Source organism: Pyrus communis, chromosome 1 (assembly GCF_963583255.1).
Source record: "Pyrus communis chromosome 1, drPyrComm1.1, whole genome shotgun sequence".
Lineage (NCBI taxonomy): Eukaryota > Viridiplantae > Streptophyta > Magnoliopsida > Rosales > Rosaceae > Pyrus > Pyrus communis.
The window spans coordinates 3,264,428-3,284,815 of NC_084803.1; the positions used below are offsets into that span (position 1 = coordinate 3,264,428).

Consider the following 20,388-nt stretch of genomic DNA (forward strand, 5'->3'; position numbering starts at 1 on the left):
TATAATCTAACACTCCCTCTCAAACTGAATGAGCTTGACCGAACGAGTTTGGAGCAACGAACACCATGACGAGGCTAATAGAGAGCTTTGGTAAGCAGGTCAGCAAGTGATCAAGGGAAGAAATATAACAAATACGATGACTACCAAATGCCTTTTTCGCGAACAAAATAATAATTAAGTTCAATATGCACTAAATACGAGTATGGTAAACAAGATTGGAAGAAAGATAAGTAACAGTAATGTTGTCACGATGAAGTAAGACAATAAATGACACCTGAACCCCAAGCTCTTGTTGAATGTAACAAATCCATATATCTCGGTCTTGGCACACACATGAGCAAAAGAATAATATTCCGATTCAATACTAGAGTGAAATAATATAATCAGTAAATGACAAAAAATTACCTTAATTATTTGTCTAACGACATTTTTATACCTTATCTTTTAAAAGTGATAATGTCATACCTCATCTTACGAACATGTGATAATGTCAGACATCCGTCAGTTTTTCTGTTAAATGCTAACGTGGCTTGAGACGGAACCCACTTCCTAGCTAAGCGGATAAAAATATTAATATTTTAATTAAGTATCAAATAAATTATTTTAATATTTTTATTTTAAAACATGTGGGACCCACCTCCCATAATTCTCTCCCTTTCTCTCCTTTTTCTTCCTGATCCGTACCCATCTCTGCCTTTCTTCCCATTCTCCCATGCGTTCCATCTCTCTCTCTCTTATCTCTCTCACCTTCACCTTCACCTTCACCTTCATCCATTCTTCACCTTCTTCCTTTGTCTATTCTTCACCTTTTTATTTAAAAAAAATTTGGACCAAAAAAATCCAGATTTTGTATTTTTTTTTTTTTTTTGCAGTGGTTTGTCGGGCCTGAGACAAGATCGGCAAGGCGACGAAGATGCTGGGCCTGATTTGGTGGGGCTCGGCACGAAGGATTGACAGGTGGGGGAGACGGGGTGTGTCCAATTTGGGAGTGGGCTCGGGTGGGGAAGACGAACTTGGTTATTATTTTTTTTTTTTTTACACTTTTCTGCTCAAGTCGAGGGCCGATTTCGGCTCCAGTATCACCCTCGCCGCCTGAGAAGAGAAAGAGGAGAGAGAGAGAGGGTGGTGGGGAAGGTTGGGGGGGGGGGGGGGGGGTGGGGGAGGGGCGGGTGGGAAGGTTTATGGCTTTTGGGGATGTAGGTGTGCAGAAAGGGATGAGAGAGAGAGAGAGGAGAGAGAGAGGCGAGAGAGAGGAGAGAGAGGTCCCACAATTTTATATAAAAAAATATTTTAATTTTTAATATTTAATTATTTTTTAATCCAATTGAATTAGTGATTGGATCCCGTCTCTAGCCACGTCAGCATTTAACAAAGAAATTAACAGAAAAACTAACGGAGGTTTGATATTGGCATAAATTCGTAAGATGAGTTATGATATTGTCATTTTTAAAAATAAGGTATGAAAATGTTGTTCAACCCATAGTTGATGAAGTTTTTTGTATCTGATAATCAGATTTAATCCAATAAAAATGTACTCACCATCTGGCCGTCAGGATAGTGTAATCCGGTCCAAACTGATCGGTCTAGAGGCCCACTAACGGGCATCCCGACCATTACAAGCCAAAACTACGGCGTTTCGACCTGGAATGCTCCAATTCGGTGCTGCAAACTTGCGAAGTACAAACCAAACCAAACCAAACGCAAAGGGGGGTTTTAATTAGTAAGGAAGTCGATCTCAGCTGAACCAGGTGGTAGAAGAAGAAGACATGCGCGATCCGTACCGTATATACTTCACCCCGCCCCAATTAGGTTCTCTCTTTTTCCCTAACCCTAATTCAACAATCCCGAAATTTTCAATTTTCCTGAACATTTGCATTCAATTTTCACTCACTTTCCCGCATTTTCTCAGCATCCAAACAGAAATTTTATTACTTTTTCATCACTTCAGTGGTTTGTAATTCATGCTTGATTGGAAAGTTTGTGTGTTTCTTAATTATACGGTTTAACTGTTAAATACAAGATTAAGGAAATTGGTGAATGGTTGATGGGTGGATTGTATTGTATTGTGACAGACAGTGTTGCAAGGCCAAGCTTTCCTGGCTACTTGTCGTCGGAAACACCCTCATTGCCATTCAACCCAACGATTCCTTCTACCGATACGCAGCGGAGTTATGCTTCCGATTTTCTGCACAGAGATGTAAGACACTAAGAATTTGTTCGACACGAACTTTTATGAGTTGCTATAGGGACTTGTTTGTGACTGCTTCGGTAGGAATCACATGCGCTTGTAAGTGCTTTTGCTAGAAGTGCTTTTATTAGAAACACGTCAAAATTTTTATCAAAATCCAAGTGCTTCTTGGCAAAAGAACTTTCAGTAGAAGTGCTGTATGACCCATAAATGCTTTTAAGTTTAATCTGCCAAAGGCATTCAGAAGCGGTTTTGGTTGTCAAAAAGCGAGCTTAGCCCTTCCGGAAACAGTCCCAGACAAACCTCAAGTATATGATAATGTTCATGTGTTAATGTATATGAATTATTATGAAGGAATTGTGGTACTTGATCTGCTTGCAGATAAGATCAATGACCACTGGAGCATATGCTGTAGATGATGCTATGGGTCTTCGGTCTTGTCCTGAACCGGTTCTTGGTGCAACAGAAAGAGCTAGCACAAAGGGTTATTCGTTGCTTTTAGAAGTTCCGAGTTTGATAAGCAAGAGACTGGAAGTTGCTGCAGTAAGCATGAGTCCAAATCTTCCTGCAGACATAAGTTTAGAAAAGCCAGCTGGCTCTTCGAGAAATGCTGATGTTCTTCCTGTGAAAGGGGAATCAAATGTTTTGTTTGTCGATGGACTTCCCACTGACTCTACCCGAAGAGAAGTAGGCCATATCCTTTTACTCCTAACCCTAGATTCAGAGTTTATTGAAATGGAAATGATCGTCGCTGAAATATGCTTATTATACTGCTTTGTTCTGTCATTTAAAAACCTTGACTTGCAACGAAGATATATTCCGTCCATTTATTGGCTTTAAAGAAATCAAGGTCATTCACAAGGAGCCTAGACGTGTAAGCCTTCTTATCTTTCTACTTCTGTTGAGTAACCTTCATAGACCTCATTGCAGACAGGCTATGTGTGATCTAGCAGCTACCTTTTTCATTGAGGGGCACACAGTTATTTGTTGTTATTTCTATCAACGTCCTCGTACTTTACTTTTGTTTGAGCTTCTCTCAGTGTTTGCTAGACCTTTACATGAGCTGCAGAGTGGAGATAAGGCTATGGTTCTGTGCTTTGTAGAGTTAGCTGATGCGAAGTGTGCTCTGACTGCTATGGAAGCTCTTCAAGGTATTACATGAGCAATTAACCATGACCTATCCATGTACGGCATAAATGTGAAATCAATATTCCAGCTATCAATGTACCATAAACCTCTATAACCAAATTTTTTAAGGAAATTGTACGTTATATTCAGAAACCGATTATGTAAATAACCTATTATGGTTTATAATCCCGTTTAACGTAATGAGTTAATTGATAAAGCTTCATCGTGTCTAGTAATTTGAGGAAACTCATCACTTATCAACCTATGCAATGTGGATGCATGCAGGTTACAAGTTTGATAACAAGAAACCAGAGTCCCCTGCCTTGAAGATCCATTTTGCACATTTTCCATTCAGTCTTCCAGGTGACGGCAATGAACATAGAAATGGAATCCCGCGGTGACGAAAAATGGCTGAGATGAAGTCTGCGGCTTGCTGGAGCCTGTTTCGTGATGTTTTCGGTAGGTCTCAACTTACTATTTGTATATTGTGATGCTTTCAGTGACGTCATTGAGCTATAATACTGTTCGAAAGGTAAGTGTTAAGCATGGAAAATGCCTCCAACTTTGGGGAACTGATAGCTGGTCTTAATGACAATGACTTGATATCATAAAAAAAATAAACGTCGTTTTGCCCCCGATTTAACTATTAAAGATGATTAAACGAAATAGACTATTACAAATTGATTAGGATAAAACAACCTACAAAGTTACTAAAAGAGAGTACACTGAACTTATGATGCAAGATACAAGGATGGAAAATCACGCAAAATAAATAATTTATGTTCTCCTATTTGGCAATTGGAGTGTAATCTCATGCTACAATTCTGTGTTCTTGATGTATATAACTTAGCCTATAAAAAGACTACTACAAAATACAATTCATCCATTTGTGTAGAGGGGCAAAGTATGCCTTTTACAGAGAGCCCTTACACACAAATTACAACCAATAACCAAAAGAATAATAATTTTGAGACACTCGGCTTTTTGCATTGCACGTATCAGACGGTAATTTGCAAATGTAACGAGCCAAGCGGTGTGACCTAAAGGAAACTAGGGCCCGCAAGGCCATGGTGCAATAGATTATGAGCAATGGCATCCCTAGCCTTCATCGAGCTCGTCGACCTAAGAGGAACCTCCGGGACCATTTCGTCGTCGATGAGCTCGAACCGGTGCTCGGGCTCCATCTCCTCATTCCTCAACTCACAAATGTTGTGCAAAACACAGCACGCCCCGAGAACCACCGGCAAGTCCTGCAGCTTCACCTCCGTCCTCTTCTGCAAGCAAAACCACCTTCCTTTCAACCTAGCAAACGCATCTCTGGCCACACTCTGAATCTCCCCAATCTTCTCGTTGAAAGCGTGCTGGGTCCACGTTAGGTTCTGCTGGGTGTAAGGCACCAGCACCCAGTCCATCAAAGGGTACCCAGCACCCCCAACAATCCACACGTTCTTCAGCAAACCATTATTGGCCCTCTGATTTAACGCTGATTTCTCCAGCACCTGATCATCCGGCATTGATCCTGGCCATCCGATGCACACATCGGTAAAAACGCCCCTGGGGTCCACCACACCCTGCACAGTAATCGAGTACGAAGTCTTCTGGTTCCTCTCCGTGTGCCGTTTATTGAAATACGCAGCAACGCTGACTTTGGGTGCGATGATGGGTATATGCGACGTGTACATGGACCCAGCAACGTTCGGAATTCCCGAAATACCCTCGAACTCGTCCTTAATTTTCCTCGCCGCGCTCTCCTCCGGCCACTGCAGGTACTTGGGCATCAGCACCGTCCGGATCGCGGAGCAGACCTCAAGGACGAGCTTGTGGCAGGTCGAGATGCCGAGTCCGAATCGTTTCGACACGAGGCGGAGCGGGTCGCCGGTGGCCAGCCGCCAAAGGCACACCGCCACTCTCTGTCGCACCGGAATCGCGTTCCGCAGCGTCGTGTCCTCCTTCGCGATGGCGGAGTTGAGCTCCTCGCATATTAAATCGAACGTGGATTTCCCCATCCGAAACGCCTTTTTGAATTCCGATTCCGGAAAATCCGGTTGGTTGCATTCGTCCCACCACGCTTTCGACCTGTCCTTGACCCACAGCCGCCGATGGTGACCCGACCCGACTCCCGGCTTAACTTGATCGACTCCTTCAGCTTTCGCCGACACCGCCGCCGTCACCACCGCCGCACAGGCAGCGCTGCTTGATTTTCTCCGCTTCATCGTTTCGGATTCTTCCACCTCCGAGTAGCACTCCTGCAAATCGGAGTAGTACTCCAGCATGGCCTTGTTCCTCTCCTTGTGCGTCTCTTCTATTAACGACGCGTCGTCATTCGATGCCCTGTCGTGGTCGCGCTCGTCCTGCTTCTCCTGCTCTTGGAGCAACGACAAGGAGGCGATTATTCCCTTGAGGTCCTTCTTCTTCTTCTCGCTGCCGCCGGAGTCTCTACGACGCCGCTTCTTGGCGCTTCCGTTCTCGTTCATTTGCGTGTGTAGAGAGTTCTGGAGGAAGGTGTAGACGGTGGCGAGGTCTTCAGCTGCTGGGTCTGTTTGGAGGTCGAGTTTCATATAAGGTGAGATTTGCAGACAACAACCATCACAAGGAAATTAAGGAAGAAGCAGCAGCAAAATAGTTAAAAAAGGAGACAAGGTGTTTGGCTTTTTTGAAATTATGAAATATGCAAGTGTGAACGCGTAGATCGACAAGTTGAGAAAATGTGGGGAGGAAGGAAGAGGATCTCTATTATTTGTATAATTACGACTTATACGTCACTACCTGTTCCCATTACCATAAGAATATAAGTCCAACGCTGATACATACAGATGAGAGAGATGGAGGGATGGATCATCTGTCATTGTAATGATTAAGAAGTTAAGTAATATTTAATTACGAGGAATACGTTTTTTCAAAAGGGGATTAAACAGTAGTTTCGTCAGTCTATTTTTTTAAAGTTGGAAAGACTTACAAATACATCTCAGTCTCATCTTAACTAATGTTATGTGTTCTACAGTGCCAAATATCGAATTCATGACGTGCCGTATGTACTACAGGTTTAAAATTCATCTTAACCAACTACTAGACTACTTCGTGGTGGGTTTAGCAGTTCTAGAACCATCAGTGATGGATGAAACCATGGATCCTTTTGTAACTTTTTTGGAATTACTACCTAAATGGTATTTCTTTCTCGTTAACTATGAGTAATACTTTGATCTTTACATGTAGAAAATTTACAAGATCAGGTTGTATTCAGTGTAATATAAATGAACAATTAGGATTTAAAGAAATAAATTCTATATATTCAAGAGTTTCGTTGAAATAAGACATCTGTTGTGTATTTTAATGTATCAATATATTATTGAATCATATTTTCTAAGTGGCCCTGATGAGAGTTGTTTTTTTATTATAGCGTGAGTTCGAACTTCGTTAGCTTTCTAATGTAAAATCTAATATAATAAATTTATTGTTTGACAAAAAAAAAAAAAAAAACCAAAAACCAAGGAGTAATCTTTTAATTAAATGTTAATTAATGATGAGTAGAAACACTTGTAAAATGCCTAGAAAGTGGATTACAAAATAATTAATTAATGGGGAAGGATTGAAAGAACAAAGTAATCATATTCATACAATATTTTTATACTACATTTCTATACCACCTTAGGTAGCATATGATGTGGACAACTACATCATTTGAAAAATTTGCAAAACCCAATAAAATGAAGAAGAAAAACTCCTCGTATACTACAATCATAATTTAATTAACAAGTTTTTCTTAATTATTAGTTTATTAAATAATGAATTAAATTAAAAAATTTGATTAATTCAAATGATGTAGCTATTCACATCAAATGTCATCTAAAATGATATAAAAATATGATACAAACACATAATTTGAATATTATTACTCGAAATAACATGGTTACATGGCGTGTACGAAAAACGTTGACTTGGGGGGAAGTTGTGTGTGACACGTGTATAAGAAAATGCGCGGGGGCATAAAGGTGGCAGGTGTGAACGCGGGCTTAAGGATTGTGGCGGTGGTCGGTAGGTCTATGACGGTGACATTGGGATTACCTGCCGACCTTTTTTTTATATTATTTATTTTCTCTTTCAGTTTTGGGTTTAAAGGGGTGTGATTGGAATGTTACTTTGTTGGACTAAAAGAACACCAAACTCGTGCCTTTTTCACAATTTTCAACAATCTTTTGGAAAATGCGTGTGTTGGGCATGATAAATGGGATCATAAATTTCGTGGGCCAACCTGATATTACGGTGTGTCAGTAAAGTTAGGTAAATTAATTTTTTAAATATAATTTAGAAGTTATGTTCCGCGTATTAATAAAAAATAAATACGTTAATCGATATTTAAATAATAATTTAATTATCAACAATTACGTCATGTGGTTTGCAAGAGAAGAGAAACGTAAGGAGATCCTCTCAAATGAGACTTTTGATGAACCATCTATCACCTCATTATTTCAAGTTAATTCTCTCGTCAACATTATAAAATATTGTGCAAAAAAAATGAGTTGCCAGAAATTTCATGGAGTCTCATTGAGAAATGCTAAAAAGATTTTCTTAAAGTGGGGTTCTCTGTCACCTCATTTTTTTAACGTGATATTTTGTGCTAACATTATAAAATATTGTGCCAAAAACATAATGGAGAGAGAATCTTATTTTGAGAATATCCTTAGCATTTTTTGGTTTACAAAATATAATTTAAATATATAGTTTTCCTGAAATTACTCTTAAGGTGTACACAAAATGTACAGCTGATTGATTAAAACAGTTTTCACATTAAGTCATGACATACGTAATTTGAATGCGACTAAACTACAAAACATGTCTCGTGCTTTTGTGAGGTTGATCTTATTCATTATGTGGTCAGGCTTCTATAAGAGTCATGTCGTGCTAATTAGATGTGCATGGTTAATTGGGGAATTCAGTTGCATGAATGATTGGGAGTTGTCAGATAATCAAACTGAAGCGTTACATTTAATAAATAACCAAAACAGTGTTTATGTCATATCCTAATATCCTGTCGTTTAGTTATTAGTTACATTTTCCACGAATATGAATTTCCAAGAAAAGCAAAGTTATACATCCTATAATACAATTATTGGTTTGGACTAGAGTTAGAGAACTTTAACGAAAAACTCATACATTATTTATTTTAATCAAAAATCATATTTTGCTTTTAAAAAAATAATTCTGATACTATTCACTTACAACATCTTTTTGTCATTTTCGTTAAAACTCAAAGTTTTCAAGGTATTTTTATTAGTTTTCCTTTAGAGTTATGGCTTGTCCTGCAAGATTAGAAAAAACGGTGTAAGCTTTTCAAACTCTTCTTTACTCTTTTGGATTAGCTACCAAGTTCTTTACATATATTTTTTTCTCTTATATTTAATAATTTTAATTTTTAGAACATTGTACGCATAGTACAGATATATACAGTTGGCTAGGGCCCCACAAGCTAGCAAATTCAACAATACACAGGAAATTTAGCTCTTTTCCAAATCTCGTAGTTTAGAAATTTAAATTGTTCAAAAGAGAGAGAGATCTAAATCCTTAGTTTGTATGAAGTGTACTAATGAGATAAGCTAATGGAAGTCGTAAGATTTGAAGTGAATGGTCTGCATCTCTTGGTCCATAAACTCCTAAACACAAAGATTCAAAGAGGATCTGAATTCAATATACACTAACTTTTGACCATATGCGTGGCAGACTAGCAATGACCAAAGCATCCAACATAAAAAAAAAATAATAATAATAATAAATTAAATAAATTAAATTAAATTAAATTTGGTTACAATTTAAATCTTTTTTCATGGGTAGTAAGGTAACATGAAATTGCTAAATTTCCCGAGGAAACAAAATTTGACACAAAAATTATAAACAACAGATTGCAATTTGTATTTGACCCAAAAAGAAAAAAAATGAAAAAGATTGTAAGTTGTAAGAAAAAGGCGGTCCAACTGAGGAACATTGAGGGAGGACATGTTCCAACATTGTACTCTTCTAAGATTCTTGTTCACATTCAACGTCCAACAATGGATCGGTAATTGCGTTGGCGACCATTGCCTTAACCAATTTTCTTTTCTTGTTCAAAGTAACGACCTCGTCTTTGAAGTTTAAGCGAAATTTCACTTTAATTTTTCTAGTTTTAATTGTCGCAACTAGTTTATTTGGTTTAATAATTGCCTCGGCTTAAGGATAATGATGTTATAACTTATATACAAACTAGAAATTGAAAGACATGCGCGACATTCTTACAACTATAAATTAACAAATCTAAATTGTTGTCCTTCAATTACAACAATTAGTAAATTACAAAGGTTCAAATCACGATAATCAAACTCCCAAGCATCGAAATGAAACTTTATCGAAATTACGAGAATTTTTCAGTGTGCTAAAAACACAATCCAGTAAACCAAGTGTTATAATCCAGTTAGAATATATTATTTTAAGTTTCCAATCAATTATATGACATTACAGTTGGTGCATTGTTGCATATGCAAAGAAACAAGACATGGCTTTTGCAAGTCGGTAGGTCTAACAATGTTTACCTGGTCAAACATCGCTGATATTTCTTGGAGTCTTGTTGCCAAAGCAAGTGTCAGATGTTCTGCGTCCAGAACCTTTGAAAATGTTAAGCCTGCAAAATTGGAAATGACTTACTAGCACACCACCGTGTCGGTTTTTTAAGCCAATAACCAACTGTCACGTGATAATGCGTTATTTGATTTTAAAAACCACCACAATGGCAGCCACGTGACAATGCGTTAATTGATTTAAAAAACCACCACAATGGCATCCCGAATGCAGGCAAATAGATGAGAGAGAAACAAATTTGACCCAGCTTAACAAGAAACTTGTGCATTTGATTTTCTTAGAACTGCCTAGTTAAGAATTTAAGACTTGTTTGAGGTATATACAAACAGAAATACATCAAAACTGCCTAACCTAATGTTGAGCAGAAAAGATTACAGTAGGTGACGGCAGCGAAAGCACCAGCTACAATACAGAGGAATACATATGTAGAATCATGCCTTCGGCTGCACTGGTAGGTCAGATGACCCATACAGGTGTGAGATGAACTGCTGTCGAACAATGTAGCTCAAGATTTGAGCTGGCATGCAGCGTAGCAAAGACAACGGGATGAATTCTCATAGCTTCGATTTGGTTTCAAATATTAGGGCATGGCAGAGATGAGATCAAGTAAGGGATTTGCCAGCCCATTCTAGCTCTCGTCGCTTTTGCTTGGCTTGCAATCGGTTAAACTTCTCTTTTCCCTTCTCCAAAAGAGGGTCATGCACGACGTAGTCATTTAGGTCCTCACTGCGAGACATGTGATCCTGCAATGATTTACGGGAAAATTTAAGCCATGGAGAAGCACAAATTAGATAAATAGCAAACTGATATTTGTTCGAAGAATATTTAAAATGAGAAGGGGCGATAGTAGCTAGTTACTGTTATATTACTCCAATGAAATGGCATAAATACATATGAACCTATGAATCTTACCTTTCCTTTCTCAGGAGCAAATTTTAACGGAACTGATTTCCAATTGGATAAGTCTTCATCTTTGCCACCTCCAGATTTAATACCTGGGGCTGTGCCCTTTTCGAATATTCCCTTCTTAAACTTCTCAAGTTTTGCGAGAACCTGAAAGCATCCAATTCATAAAAACATGGTTATAAATTCACACAAAGTATCTTCTAAAAAAAAAACCACAAAATAAACGGGGTTTCAACTTTTTTTACTAACTACTTTACCATGTCTAAATAGAATAAAAAAGTGAATCACTTGGCCTACTCCCAGGGCCGAAGGGAAGGCAGGAGAGTAAAGAGGTAAATCGAGAAAACAATACATAAAAAGGCCCAATAACACATACTTCATCTTCTCGTCCTTGATTTCTACGCTTCCTCTGTTTCTGCAATTGTCTTCCTCTTTCAGCTTCACCCAGCAACTGTAAGTCTGCATCAGCGTTTGCCACGCGCTCAGCTCTTGCCTCGGATCCTATCCCTTTTTTCTTCAAGGACAGCTTATCCACCTTTTGTTGATCATCATCAATGCTTTCAACATTGGACCTGGCAAAAAGGAGATGAAGAGATTATTGTGAAGATATTTCAGATGTTTTGTCTCTGTGACAGTGTCTGAATTCAAAATGTTTACCTTGATGTAGGTATTTCATGCCGCTTTGGGCTAGATCTCCCTGCATATGGATGTGACAAGTTAAGAAAATGGACATAATTTTATTAAGGCAGTACAAAGCATTGTCAAATTATACGGCAACCAATCATGCATCCAATCAGGAGAAAATATAATACACCGAGGAGAATTAGATACCACTTTTCAGCTTTGGCTTTGGTGGGAGATCTCCTAAATCCGTTCGTTTCTTGAGTATTTGCTGGCGCATTCTTGCATCAAAGTTGGCCTCATCATCATCATCATCATCGCTATGATCAACGGTATTATAAAATTTGGACTCTGAGTCTTTCTTGGGCTCTTCTTTCTTGGAGCTTAGAGCTTCTCTGACAGATAACTGTACATGCCTTGTTTTGGCATCAATGTTCTGCGTACAAAAACATTTGTCAAAGATAAGTCCTTTGGATTATCAATTTCTAAGTGAGTAAGACCGGACCATGCATATGTAGATTACCAATCACATTCAAAATGAAAACAAATGGACCTAAATTAGCAAAATTACAACAGTTTTATATAAACAAGGCATCACAAAAAGGATGCCTGATAATTACCGATTCATTAAACGGAACTTCGTCCTTCAGAAGACGAGGATCATCCAATACATCGTGGCTGCTCTTGATTTTGGTCTTTACAGCTGCCAACTCTCTCTCCTCTTCTTCAGCTTCTTCTCCAAATGAAAGCAAGTTCAGCTTTCTGCATTTTTTAAACAAACCATGCGCATAAGATACCGAAGAAGCGTAGTGACAGTTTAGATAACATATATCATGGCAAATACATTTTCTTTTCAGACACAGGTGTACAAAAACAAATTAACATTCACACAAATGCACACGTACACATTCCTTCAGGCAAGGAAGAAGCTTACTTTACAGTTTTCTTCTTTGTGTCTTTGTTGTCAGTATCATTTGTGGATTCCTTCGAAGGCTTTGCACGTGCCCTTGGAACAATATCATCAAAGGGATTCCATAACACCTAAAACACAGATTTTGACAGCAAAAATAAAATAGAACAGGAAAAAAATCACATAAGCATATAGAAAGAGGAAAGCTTAAGGTTACTCAAGGACCAGGTTTAGCTACCTCTACTGATAGTATCCTTGGGGGTGGGTCCAAAGGCCTATCCTCCTTGTCAGTTTCGAGTTCACCCAACCGCACAAGATTATAGATTGAATCCCCAGTCACCTGAAAAACAATACAAACAACAAAAGAATGAGTTCGGTTCCTTGGTCTTCTATAAAGCTAAACTGCCAGTGCCGGAATTGAAGTTAATCATCACCTTTCCGAAGATGGTATGCTTCTTGTCAAGCCAATCACTCCGATCCAAGTTCATGAAAAACTGGCTCCCATTCGAATTGGGTGTACCGGCATTTGCACAAGCAACTAAACCCCTATGCTTGAATCTCAAACGCGAATGAAACTCATCAGGAAACACACCACCGTAAATACTCTCACCCCCTGCAAAAATGCACCCAACAATTCAAGTTCAAAATTTCAAAATCCCAAATCCAAAGCAACCCAGATCACTATACTAATTCCTGAACCGAAATTCTCATTCTTTTTAGCAATTACCCAACTTAAGTTCAAAATCCAAAACTGAAGTAACCTAGAGAACAATACAAATCCACGAATCGAAATTCTCAATCTTTTTTTAAATTACCTGTGCCGGTGCCGGTGGGGTCGCCGCCCTGAACCAGAAAGCCTTTGATGATGCGGTGGAAGATGGTGTTGTCGTAGTATCCTTCGAGGCAGAGCTGGACGAAGTTCCTGACAGCCTTCGGGGCCTCTTTGGGCCAGAGCTCCACGTCCAGCGGCCCGTGCGTCGTTTGCAGCACCACCTTCCCCTTCGTCGGCGGCTCCAACACGTATATCGACGACATTGCTCACGGACTGAGGCGCTGCAGGAGATTTGAGTCCACTGGGGATTTGGGAATTCGATTGTTATCTGAGTATTTCTGGTTGGCGAATTGGGGGAGAAGGGTTTTTCATTTTCGATTCCGCCGGTTGGTGACGACGTCGTTTTGGTGATATTTTGGCTTTTGGCTTCCGCAGATCCGCGGGCATGAGACTTGGTAGCCTTTGGAGAAGTTGGTATTTCGAAAAATTAATTTACTCATTCAAGTGTTAACATGTCATTAAGCTTTAGTGTAGAAGAAAAATTTATATGAAACTGAGGTTGTCATTTGGCAATGTGATAAAAAAAGTAAATCGAAAAAAATATCGTGCGTTCGTCCAATTGGAAACATTTGATAAAAAACAAAGATATCACGTGTTCAAGGTTTTTCACAAATTCTAATTATTTCTTGATAACACATATCATCTAGTGAATTGTTCTATTTTCAATACTATTACTTTGCATACACAATATTCAGTAAGTTATTTTCATAGTGTGCCGGTTCAAGAGAGGTTTAAGAAATATGAGTAAGCAAAGTAGGGATGAGTCATAACATTTTAAGAGCACATAGTAACAAAGACACCATAATTATATTTTTTTAACAAACGATATTATCTACACTAAGGAGAGGAGGTGAGCTTAGCCTCGCAATGAGCTATCAATAATGTGGTTCAAATTCGCATTTTGTGAGAATCGAACCTAAGATCTCTCACTTACAAATGAAGATGAATATCACACCCTAATTTTGAATAGGTAATCTTTTCTTTAATCAAGTTGTAGTGAATTTGAATTAGAGATCTCTTTTAAAATTAAGAAAAAAAAATACAACTAAACTAAGAACTAGTCGTTATTAACCGTAATTGAATACTATCATACTAGAGATTTTTCAGTATGCCGGGAACACGGTTGGTACACTCAATGTAATAATACAATTATTTGATTTTTTTTTAATTCAATCAATTGTAATATGACACTTAGTGTACCTAATGGTGTTTCTGACAGATTGAAAATTTTCTCCTACTATACATTGTTTTATTAAGCCACTTGTCTCCCTATGAAAAATTGTAAACATAGTTTGTAACTTGATAGCCAACAGTCAAGCCGAATACTTGTAATTGGTAACCTCTCTACAACATAGATATCAAACAACTACCAATCCTTGAACAAATTTTGTTCAACAAAAACATTTTTGTTCCTCTCAAAGTCCCATTTCCCTCTTTGTTTGTTTGATTTGTCTTAAAGCTTCAACAAAAATCCAAACCTAAGTAGAAGTCCTTTTATTTGGTCATGGCCAGGTCAAAACTTGCCTAAATCAAGCCAACGGACGAGAGTCAGTTAAAAGTTAGTTACGTTACATTTTCCATGTTTAGCCAAGCATGTGATTCCACAGTTCCACAACCACACCAACAGAAAGCCCTAATCAGCTAACCTTCTTCCTTTCTTCTTTCCCCTTTCCTCTTTTCTTGCGTCTCAAGCTTTCCCGGAGCGGTGGACGTGGAGGGTGGTGCCATTGGCAGCGGCATTGGTGCGTGTTTGTGCTAGTGCTGCGCTGGTGGCGTCACGCAAAATGGCCTCCCATTACTCCTCGGACGACGCCGTTCCACCCATCAATGCAACTGCCGTGGCTGTCGACAAGGACAATAAGAACAGCAACTATGCTGTCCGGTGGGCTATTGATCATCTTGTAGCCGCCAGCACTAATCCGTACATCATCCTCATCCATGTCAAGCACAAAAACAATCGTAGGTACCCTCTATTTTCTCTGCTTCATTTTCGAAACACATTGTTTGGCCTTGTCAACGTGATTTCTTTGTTTCTTTTCGGAGTTACGCAGAAAGTGATGCTGATTCGGGTGGTAATAATGGACGTGGTGTTTTCGTTCCTTACCGTGCATATTGCGCTCGTAAAGGGGTACGTACGTGCATCTTTCCTATCACAGATGTGATGTGTTACGCGTAATATCGCTTGAAGGGGGTCTAAAAGGTTTGATTTGATTTTACTTTTTCAAATTTTAGGCACAAGTGAAAGAGGTTATCCTTGATGACAGTGATGTTGCAAAAGCACTTTTGGAATATGTCAATTGCAACTACCTCAATACTATTGTAGTTGGTGCATCAGCAAGGAATGCTCTTACAAGGTTTAAATCTCTCCCTCTCCCTCTCCCTCTCCCTCTCTCTCTCTAGCTACGTTCTGATGCTGTGGTTCTTCACAGGAAGCTTAAAAGTGGGAATGATGTGCCCAGCAGCATTGTAAAATTAGCGCCGGAATTCTGTTCTGTATACGTAATTCAGAAAGGGAAGATGTTGTCAACAAGAACTGCAAAGAGGCCAGTGGTTAATACTGCAGTTCCACCCAAACAGCCATCCTCCCAGGGACTTCCATATCATATCCCAGCAGATAATAATGAATTTGAAAACGGAGTTAGGTACGTATTTTAATTGCTTCTCTTCAGGGCAACGTGTTAAGAAACTCTCACTTCTTCTCAGTTTTCTTCAACTCTGATCTCCTTTAATTGCACGGTTGAGGTTTTTGCAAAGCGTCATGTCTTTAAGTAAGACAAAACATCGTGCAGTGAGAATTTCTCTTATGCTAACAAGTTGTGGTTTTTGTAATGCTGTTGGTGGAAGCAGAGGACAGCCTGCATCAAGGGGAGGGTGGAAGGTTCCAGGATCGGTCAAAATGCCTGCAGCGCGCGAGAGGACAAGGAGTGCTCCGAACAATCTCTTGTTGGATATTAATGTTGACATGGCTAACCATACTGCAGCACGGTCTTCGCTTAGCAACCGCACTTCGAATGCTGATGAAAGTGACTTTTCAATGCCATTATTTGGATCAGTGGATATGACAAACCAATGTTTCGATTTCTCTAGTACATTAAATTCTCCCAAGGACTCATCCAGACAATCTGCAGTACGTTTATATTAATTTGGTAGCATAAAAATTTATAAATCAAGGCCTAGATAAAAGAATAATCTGGCTGTTAACTGTTTGATCGATTACAGCGGGATATGGAGGCTGAAATGCGAAGATTAAAGCTCGAATTGAAGCAAACAATGGACATGTACAGCTCGGCCTGCAAAGAAGCAATCTCGGCGAAAAATAAGGCTAACGAGCTTAGTCAGTGGATGCAGGAGGCGCGAAAGTTCGAGGAAGTGAAGCTTGCTGAACAGACGGCCCTTGCCATTGTGGAAATGGAGAAGGCTAAGTGCAAAGCAGCTATAGAAGCAGCTGAGGCGTCGCAGAAGTTGGCGGAGATGGAAGCTCAGAGAAGAAGACAGGCAGAGATGAAGGCAAAGAAAGAGGCAGAAGAGAAGAACCGGGCGTTGAATGCTTTGGCACATAATGATCTCCGGTATAGGAAGTACACCATTGAAGAAATTGAAGAAGCTACGGAAAATTTTGAACCGGCGAATAAAATTGGTGAGGGTGGATATGGACCCGTATACAAAGGCAAACTCGATCACACGCTGGTTGCCATCAAAGTTTTGAGACCTGATGCTGCTCAAGGGAGGAAGCAATTCCAACAGGAAGTATGCTATTGATAAAATTTTGAGATTTGAAATATTACATAAACATTGTACTATGGGAAAATAAACAAAAAACGAAATGGTTATCAAATGGGATCATATTTTGTGTTGACATGCAGGTTGAGGTCCTGAGCTGCATTAGATATCCTAACATGGTTCTCCTCCTTGGTGCCTGCCCTGAATTCGGATGCCTAGTATACGAATACATGGAATACGGAAGCTTAGAAGATCGGTTATTTAGAAGAGGTAACACCCCCTCAATTTCGTGGAGGAGACGGTTCAAGATAGCTGCTGAAATTTCAACAACACTTCATTTCCTTCACCAAGCAAAGCCGGAACCCCTTGTACACCGTGACCTAAAGCCAGCAAACATCCTATTAGACCGGAACTTTGTGAGCAAGATCAGTGATGTAGGGCTAGCACGCTTAGTTCCAGCATCTGTAGCAGACGAGGTGACACAATACCACATGACTGCAGCCGCTGGAACATTTTGTTACATCGATCCTGAGTACCAACAAACTGGCATGTTAACAACAAAATCGGATATATACTCGTTGGGGATAGTACTACTCCAAATCATCACAGCCAAGCCTGCCATGGGACTTGCTCACCATGTTAGGAGGTCCATCGAGAAGGGAATATTTTCAGAGATGCTTGATCCAGCAGTGACTGACTGGCCAATTGAAGAGGCTCTAGCGTTCGCTAACTTGGCATTACAATGCACAGAGCTAAGGAAGAAGGACAGGCCCGACCTTGGCACAGTTGTAGTGCCAGAACTTATACGGTTAAGAGACTTTGGAAGGACCGGTGACACTACTCCTCCTGGGTTCAGTTATAGTCCAAGCTCCACGTCACGTCCTTCCACATCAAGAACATCAACTACAAATAGTCAGGTTTGTAACATTAACTGGTAGACTCGTTTGGACGCTGCTATTGAAGAAAATAAGAGAGGGAAACATGGGTGCATAATAACTATTTTAGAGTGCTAATAACAATTCTCATTCGTATTTTCTATTATAGTTTTTATCTGCTATCGTCTTAATTATGCTACATTGTTGAAAACCAGGAGCCACTGAATAAGAGTAGCTCCGGGGGCGGAGTTGACATATAGTGCCGAAGTACAAAGAAGACGAAGACAATTCAAAAGCACCCGATGACGCGAGGAACAAAAGGCCGGAAAGCTAGTTACAATTGAAGAAGCTGAAGGAGTGTTTGTAGATAATAGGAAACTGATACCAGAAAAAAAGAAAAAGTTGATATTCTTAGGCTTCTTTCACTGATTGGTTTAAGCTAATCTTTGGTGGGTTTGTGATTAGTAAATCATTGTTCTTTAACTTTGTACTTTGTGTTCATGCTGTGCCTGTCCATAATCTTTTCCTTTTGGATTATAAGACGATCACTGCCCTCTGCAGTTGAAGTTTGAGAAGATTAAAGCGTGGTGACTCAAAAGGAAACCTGGAAGAATGTATGTACTTAGCTGAAAACTGGAGGCCTAAAAGAAGTCGGTAAATTTTATTTATTTGAGCAATAATCTAATCAAATCTAATCTAAATGGGAGTGGAATCCGAACTTGGGTGCAAATGGACCGAGAAACATACTACTTTAATCAACTTGGTTATGCATAAGTCTGCGCAGAGGCGGAGCCATGAAAAGACCAGAATGGTCCCGGGCCCATCCTGACATTTTTTTTTTCACACAAAAAGGTTTAGTATTTATAATTTTCAAGGTTTTTCATAGGCTTAGGGCACCAATCCAACGTTTTTACTTTAATTTATTTAATTGGGTTTGATTTGAGGTTGGTGGCTCCTATGGAGTTTGGGCAATCTGTTGCTTGTACTTTGAGGAGGACTTGGTTTTGGGAACAGTGGAGGGAGAGAGAGGAAGAAAGTCATATAGGTTTGGGGTTTAGATTTAATGAAGAGAATGATGAGGACAACACCATACCAGACCTAAAAGACGTTGGTCGGTTATTCACCACACGACATAGTAATTTATGGAAGATCAGGAGAGCGTTTTAGATTGAGACATTTGGGTCCCTTCTAAACTAAAATTTTGGCTCTACCACTGAGTCTGCGAGTTGAGATAGGTGGATTAGAAGAGCAAAAAGTTAGTGAAATAGTTGTGAGATATCCTTATTCCAAATAAGAGAAGTCCATCTTACAAAGAAAGGTATAACTAAAGTCTAAAGAAGAAGGAGTACAAAGTGATTCCAAAGGTGGATTATGTTTGCAGAAAGGCATCAGAAAAACAGTAGAAACTAGAGGTAGAGGATTAGATTGTCATTGAAGCCTTTCTTAGGATTCCTTTTCCCATGAAATTGAAAGAATGCAAAAATACAGGCTCCAAATGACATGAAAGTAGCTAGCAAAATTAGCGCAAATAAAATGGGTACAAACTCCTAATTGAAATATAACTGGGTACACTAAACAGATAATACCAATGCAATATGGGTGTGCATGAAAAAAAAAAGAAAAGTGAACCGTATGTAAGTCACAATTTAGTGTCATTTTACCGTATGTTTAGTGTCACTTTAGTTTTTCTTAATTAAAAATTTGTAACCGATTTTATTGGTGCGTATTTTCCTTGAGTAATTAATCCTCGTTCTACATATTTAATAAGAGAAGTATGTAAATCAAACCTTTTGAGGTGCCATACACACGCTTGTATAAAGGGCGGATAAGTAGAACAAAGTTTTCTCAAGGCCACACCATAACTTGGTCAGTTGTCAAAGGTTATGCCTCTGTCAGATGAGTAATTCCAAAGATCTACTATCCATGGCAAGGAAATGGATTCCCCGGTCCTTCAAGGCGGCGGTTTTCGGCCTGATCATGTTTGCCGGGTTGACATATGAAGATCAAACGGTGGATCCTGAGACTGGTTTACTATGCATCAGTGAATGCGGTACATGTCCAGTCCTATGTTCACCACCTCCTTCTCCTGAACTGGAGCCTTCAGGTCCGCTGCCATCACCACCACAATCACCGCCACCAGTGCACCACTCTCCACCTCAATATTACTACATTTCTCCGCCGCCCTCACCACCGAAACAATCACCATCACCACCTTCCTCACCGCCAAAACAATCCCCGTCACCCCCATCATATTCTTCGAAAGGCGCTCCTCCTCCTCCTCCTCGGTTTGTCTACTTCTACGACATGCCTCCTGCCGGTCCAGTGCCAACAGCAACAACAGGAACAGGAGTGGTGAACAACAATCCACTTCCTAACTACTTTTACACCTCCATGGGTTCTTCTCCTTCTTCTGTTCGTGTCTTGCTTTTGTTCATCTTGTTAGCTCATCATCTTGTGTTTTCTTTTTGGTGAGAAGTATAGAATTAGACTGTTACTCTGCCATAAATTTCAGTTTTTGAATTTGTATTGCCATAGAGGCATTGAGCAAATCTTGGGTGATGTATATAGACTCCTACTTGTATTTAAAATTTTATTTGTTAATTAT

At 39.5% G+C, this 20,388-nt stretch overlaps 4 protein-coding genes across 5 annotated transcripts; 2 read left to right on the plus strand and 2 right to left on the minus strand.

The window, feature by feature from the left end:
* The first annotated feature begins 1,559 nt into the window (after positions 1 to 1,559).
* LOC137739747 (RNA-binding protein 1-like) lies at positions 1,560 to 3,976 on the plus strand. The gene is made up of 6 exons (XM_068479441.1): positions 1,560 to 1,809; positions 2,073 to 2,197; positions 2,570 to 2,882; positions 3,001 to 3,062; positions 3,258 to 3,339; positions 3,602 to 3,976. The coding sequence occupies exons 1-6, from the start codon at positions 1,767 to 1,769 to the stop codon at positions 3,715 to 3,717; spliced, it is 741 nt and encodes a 246-aa protein (XP_068335542.1). The 5' UTR covers positions 1,560 to 1,766; the 3' UTR covers positions 3,718 to 3,976.
* A 99-nt stretch (positions 3,977 to 4,075) lies between these two features.
* Positions 4,076 to 6,037, minus strand: LOC137739739 (protein ANTAGONIST OF LIKE HETEROCHROMATIN PROTEIN 1-like). The gene has a single exon (XM_068479429.1). It carries the CDS (start codon positions 5,872 to 5,874, stop codon positions 4,357 to 4,359), a length of 1,518 nt encoding a protein of 505 aa, XP_068335530.1. The 5' UTR covers positions 5,875 to 6,037; the 3' UTR covers positions 4,076 to 4,356.
* Positions 6,038 to 10,156: 4,119 nt separating this feature from the next.
* Positions 10,157 to 13,602, minus strand: LOC137749446 (peptidyl-prolyl cis-trans isomerase CYP57-like). The gene is made up of 10 exons (XM_068489541.1): positions 13,172 to 13,602; positions 12,791 to 12,969; positions 12,595 to 12,696; positions 12,381 to 12,487; positions 12,067 to 12,208; positions 11,657 to 11,882; positions 11,483 to 11,522; positions 11,202 to 11,397; positions 10,832 to 10,972; positions 10,157 to 10,662 (listed from the first exon to the last, which is right to left on the minus strand). Exons 1-10 carry the CDS (start codon positions 13,389 to 13,391, stop codon positions 10,522 to 10,524), a joined length of 1,494 nt encoding a protein of 497 aa, XP_068345642.1. The 5' UTR covers positions 13,392 to 13,602; the 3' UTR covers positions 10,157 to 10,521.
* A 1,237-nt stretch (positions 13,603 to 14,839) lies between these two features.
* On the plus strand, positions 14,840 to 18,432 carry LOC137749427 (U-box domain-containing protein 35-like). 2 transcript variants are annotated; one of them, XM_068489524.1, is made up of 8 exons: positions 14,840 to 15,147; positions 15,240 to 15,316; positions 15,421 to 15,542; positions 15,618 to 15,830; positions 16,036 to 16,315; positions 16,408 to 16,935; positions 17,052 to 17,825; positions 17,999 to 18,432. In XM_068489524.1, exons 1-8 carry the CDS (start codon positions 14,973 to 14,975, stop codon positions 18,041 to 18,043), a joined length of 2,214 nt encoding a protein of 737 aa, XP_068345625.1. In that variant the 5' UTR covers positions 14,840 to 14,972; the 3' UTR covers positions 18,044 to 18,432. The 2 variants fall into 2 exon arrangements, with proteins under 2 accessions (XP_068345625.1, XP_068345633.1); XM_068489532.1 differs by having other exon boundaries at positions 15,006 to 15,151.
* The last annotated feature ends 1,956 nt before the right edge of the window (positions 18,433 to 20,388 follow it).

Excerpts from the sequence above, each read along its gene's own strand:
- LOC137739747 (XM_068479441.1), top strand. The coding sequence starts at position 1,767 with ATGCGCGATCCGTACCGTATATACTTCACCCCGCCCCAATTAG. Across the intron at positions 2,883-3,000 it reads TACCCGAAGAGAAGTAGGCC|ATATATTCCGTCCATTTATT; the intron begins ATATCCTTTTAC and ends CTTGCAACGAAG. Across the intron at positions 3,063-3,257 it reads TTCACAAGGAGCCTAGACGT|AGTGGAGATAAGGCTATGGT; the intron begins GTAAGCCTTCTT and ends CATGAGCTGCAG.
- LOC137739739 (XM_068479429.1), bottom strand. The coding sequence starts at position 5,874 with ATGAAACTCGACCTCCAAACAGACCCAGCAGCTGAAGACCTCGCCACC.
- LOC137749446 (XM_068489541.1), bottom strand. The coding sequence starts at position 13,391 with ATGTCGTCGATATACGTGTTGGAGCCGCCGACGAAGGGGAAGGTGGTG. Across the intron at positions 11,883-12,066 it reads AAGTTCCGTTTAATGAATCG|AACATTGATGCCAAAACAAG; the intron begins GTAATTATCAGG and ends TTTTGTACGCAG. Across the intron at positions 10,663-10,831 it reads TTGCTCCTGAGAAAGGAAAG|GATCACATGTCTCGCAGTGA; the intron begins GTAAGATTCATA and ends AAATCATTGCAG.
- LOC137749427 (XM_068489524.1), top strand. The coding sequence starts at position 14,973 with ATGGCCTCCCATTACTCCTCGGACGACGCCGTTCCACCCATCAATGCA. Across the intron at positions 15,831-16,035 it reads GAATTTGAAAACGGAGTTAG|AGGACAGCCTGCATCAAGGG; the intron begins GTACGTATTTTA and ends TGGTGGAAGCAG. Across the intron at positions 16,316-16,407 it reads ACTCATCCAGACAATCTGCA|CGGGATATGGAGGCTGAAAT; the intron begins GTACGTTTATAT and ends GATCGATTACAG.